General features: G+C 52.7%; 1 protein-coding gene and 1 non-coding gene across 2 annotated transcripts; both read left to right on the plus strand.

The window, feature by feature from the left end:
* The first annotated feature begins 6 nt into the window (after window positions 1-6).
* Window positions 7-3,500, plus strand: RPL12 (ribosomal protein L12). The gene is made up of 7 exons (XM_006154087.2): window positions 7-112; window positions 706-779; window positions 1,552-1,650; window positions 2,143-2,224; window positions 2,794-2,880; window positions 3,184-3,296; window positions 3,448-3,500. The coding sequence occupies exons 1-7, from the start codon at window positions 76-78 to the stop codon at window positions 3,451-3,453; spliced, it is 498 nt and encodes a 165-aa protein (XP_006154149.1). The 5' UTR covers window positions 7-75; the 3' UTR covers window positions 3,454-3,500.
* On the plus strand, window positions 2,582-2,707 carry LOC114008810 (small nucleolar RNA SNORA65). The gene has a single exon (XR_003550311.1). It is a non-coding gene; the product is annotated as a small nucleolar RNA SNORA65 (small nucleolar RNA).
* Window positions 3,501-3,767: the final 267 nt, after the last annotated feature.

A 3,767-nucleotide genomic window follows, 5' to 3' on the forward strand; every position in this document is an offset into this window, starting at 1 on the left:
GCCGGGAGGAGGCTTCGGTGCAACTTTCTTCGGTCGTCCCGAATCCGGGTTCATCCGACACCAGCCGCCTCCACCATGCCGCCGAAGTTCGACCCCAACGAGATCAAAGTCGGTGCGTGCTCTTGCTGTGGCTGGGGGGGGGGGGGCGGGCCCCTGTCACCCCCCCGGGCCCCGTTGCCTTGCCGGTGACAGGCTTTAGAGCTGCCGCCTGCTAGAGGCCGTTGCGCTGCTGTGCCTTCGTGGCCGAGGCTTAGCCTTTCTGGGCCTCAGCTTCCTCACGTGTAGTGGGGAGGGAGGACCGGACGACCTGCGGTGGCCTTGCAGCCCGCACGCCTTAGGGTAAGGCCCGTCTCGGCGTTTTGCTCCCCTCGCCTGCTGAGCCGGCGGCTGGGCTGCCTCCGCGCTTGCCCGCCGCGGGATCGGAGCCTCGGCGCCCCAGGGAGGAGCGGGTGGCGGGCCGCGTTGCCCGCCGATCCTCGTACTCCCAGGCAGTTTAGAAAGCTAATGGGGAAACATGAAAACCTGACTTTATTTTGGTGCGAAATGTTTTGAAACTCGTGCAGTTTTTTCCATAATAGGCATTTTCCGCGAACTTTTTAAGGACACGTGTTTGGAGACGAGGCAGAGGGTAGTTTAACCAGAAGGGGAGAGGGTGGGGGACTCGAGGCTTCCTCTGCAGAGGCACTGAACCTTCCTTTCTCTCAGTGTACCTGAGGTGCACCGGTGGCGAAGTTGGTGCCACGTCTGCCCTGGCCCCTAAGATCGGCCCCCTGGGTCTGGTGAGTCTCCTTGCCCCTGGGCGGTTCTTTACTAACGTGAGTTAAGTTCGGGCTTAAGTAAACGGACCTGTGCCAAAGATACGGTACTTTTGTCACCCCCTGCGCCGCCGATCTAGCCAAGGGCTTAGGAAGGTCACAGGTGGGAAATCTGGCACCTTGAAGCTGTAACGTGTCCCCCACGGGTCTTGGGGTTCCTGGAGGAAGGGCCCAGGAGTGATGGGGTGCAGCATTGTTGGGAGGATTAACGGGCTGATGGGTGCGGAGCGGTAGTTTGAGTTTCCAACTCTAAGGGTAGATGTAAGCCTGAGTGGCCCATAGGGCCAGCTGTCATCCGAGGTCCCCAGCAGCGACTGCGGGCTTCAGTGTTTCCCACCCATTACCCAAGGGCCTCTGTCCCACACAGAGTTTTTAAACCAGCAAATGCTGAGGCCGCCAACCCCACAGATGGGCTTGATTGGTCCCATGTGGGAACCTAGTACCTGAAGGGCTGCCCAGATGATTGTCACCATGGTTGAAAACCCCTATATACATAGCAGTTAAGCCCTGAGAGGGTCTGAAAGGATTGGATAGGCCCATTGTGGCCACAGCTTAGAACCGGGACAAGACTTAACCTCCAGCCTCATCTTCCCAATTAGTGCTGTGTCGGTAGTCAGGGAGGTGCCCCAGACAGCTTCCTGTGTCCTCAGTGTTGCCAAGTGAGAAATCCTAGGCAGGTTTTAAGGCTGTGGTTCAACTTTGGTCACAAAGTAATGACATTCTTCTATTTCTGCAGTCTCCAAAAAAAGTTGGTGATGACATCGCCAAGGCAACCGGTGACTGGAAGGGCCTGAGGATTACCGTGAAGCTGACCATTCAGAATAGACAGGCCCAGGTAATAGAGTGTTTGGTCTGGGGGCCAGCAAGAGGCATGGTGGGTGAGGCACAGGACTCTCACGTGGCTGACTGTAGATTGAGTCCTAGACCTGATGGCTTGCTTTCTCACTTTCTCTCACTGTCTCTCTAGTCAAATTAAAAAATATAATAATAGCAACAAATCTTTAATAATGAATGCTTAGTTTAAGGGAGGGCAAGAGTAGCAACTTCTGGGGTTCCTTCCGGGGCAGGTTTTCCCCACCAGTAGGGAACTGAGAGCAGTTTTAGCTTTGTGAGGTAAAACGAGGGAGCGTGGGCACCTAGGACGAAGACGTGGGTTCACATATGTGTGGCATTAGGCAAATGATGACTTAATGTCCCTCCCCCTGTCCCAACTAAACGTACTTTCAGATTAAAAATTGCTTGAATGTGGCCCATGGTTTCTGAGTGGATATGCGTGGCAGTGTTTGCTGGAGGTGGGGGTAGGGCTTAATCTGAGTCTCTTCTGCAGATTGAAGTGGTGCCTTCTGCCTCTGCGCTCATCATCAAAGCCCTCAAGGAACCGCCAAGAGACAGGAAGAAGCAGAAGAATAGTGAGTTGCCTTTTCTTGTGGTTCATGGTTGGATAATGTGCCTGGCGTTTGGTACAGGGCTGCATGTCTTCCCTTTAATGAAGCCTGCTGGTGATGTGAGGGTTGTGGGGTGATTTGGTGAAGGCTATTAGAGCCAGGTACTGCCAGAAAGTGCTGTATGTTTCTGTAGCCTGTGTGGGGCAGGTCCCACCAAGGCTTCAGTGGGAGAGCAGTGTTAGGCAGGGAGGCAGCCAAGAACAGTGGGCTGTAAGCAGGACCGCACTCAGTGCTGGCTAAAGACTGGGTAGCTTGACTCCAAGAATTGCTTCTTGGCTCTCCACTGTCAGACTAGGGAAGGTGGGGTTTCGCCCTCAGCCACCCGCCACTGCACCTGCCAGCTGTGTTGGCTGGTGCAATCCAGTGGTGCGCTGATAGTAACCCCAGCTTAGGAAACAGGGTTGTTCTTCATGTGGATGACTCTGTGCCGAAAGCGTGGGAACAGCCTGGAACCAGGGAGGGAGGGCTTCATGCCATCTGCCCCGGCCTCAGGTTGTGGCAGATTTTGATTTTTTTTTTTTCCTTTTCTGCAGTTAAACATAGTGGAAACATCACTTTTGACGAGATTGTCAGCATTGCCCGACAGATGAGGCACCGGTCTTTGGCCAGAGAACTCTCTGGTAGGATTACAACAGTGTGACCACTGTAACTATAATTGAGGTGCTTTTGCTGAATGGCTGGCTCTTTCCACTTTGAAGGAGACTTCACGAGACTGAGGACTGGGGTGCAGCCTGCATGGATGGGTTTGAAAGAATGGCTTGAGATCTCGATCTGGGAGGTGTGGAGGGTTTGCCTAACTGGAGCCCTGTATGTCCTGGATTAAAGCAGGGATACCATTCCTTCTCTTGCCTGCTGAGAAACTAGGCGGTATACCCCTGTCTCAGTTTTGAGACTTGAGCCCTAATGCCACTTTTTCTTTATAGGAACCATCAAAGAGATCCTGGGGACAGCCCAGTCTGTAGGCTGCAATGTGGATGGCCGCCACCCTCATGACATCATCGATGACATCAACAGTGGTGCAGTGGAATGCCCAGCTGTAAGTGACTTCTTAGTTTTGTGTGTGATAGGGAAAAAGCTGGAGGGGCGGCAGCAAGTGTATTCAGAGATGAGCTCTGAAGCTGCAGAAATGGCAATGGTGGGATTCTTTAAAAATTCCCTTTTACTGACAGCTATTTTTTCCTTTGCAGAGTTAAGAAGTACACAAGAAAACAACTCAATAAAGGATCATGTGACAACCAGAGTTTTTTGGTGTGGCCTCTTCTTAAGGGACTTGATTCCTGTATTGGGGTAGTCAGTGGGCCAGGTGGGGAGAAGTAATGGTCTGAGAGGCGCCTTTGAGGGCAGCAAGTTCAGCCCTGGATGAACCAGCACAGAAAAGACAACTGGAAAAGGAGGTGCTATCTCTAGACACACAGATGCCCTTAACTACCACACCACCTGCTGGCCCTAGGCCCCAGATTCTTTTTTTTTTTTTTTTTTTTTTTGGTTTTTTCTTTATGGTGTGTGT

This window comes from Tupaia chinensis, unplaced genomic scaffold (assembly GCF_000334495.1).
Source record: "Tupaia chinensis unplaced genomic scaffold, TupChi_1.0 Scaffold000394_1, whole genome shotgun sequence".
NCBI lineage: Eukaryota > Metazoa > Chordata > Mammalia > Scandentia > Tupaiidae > Tupaia > Tupaia belangeri.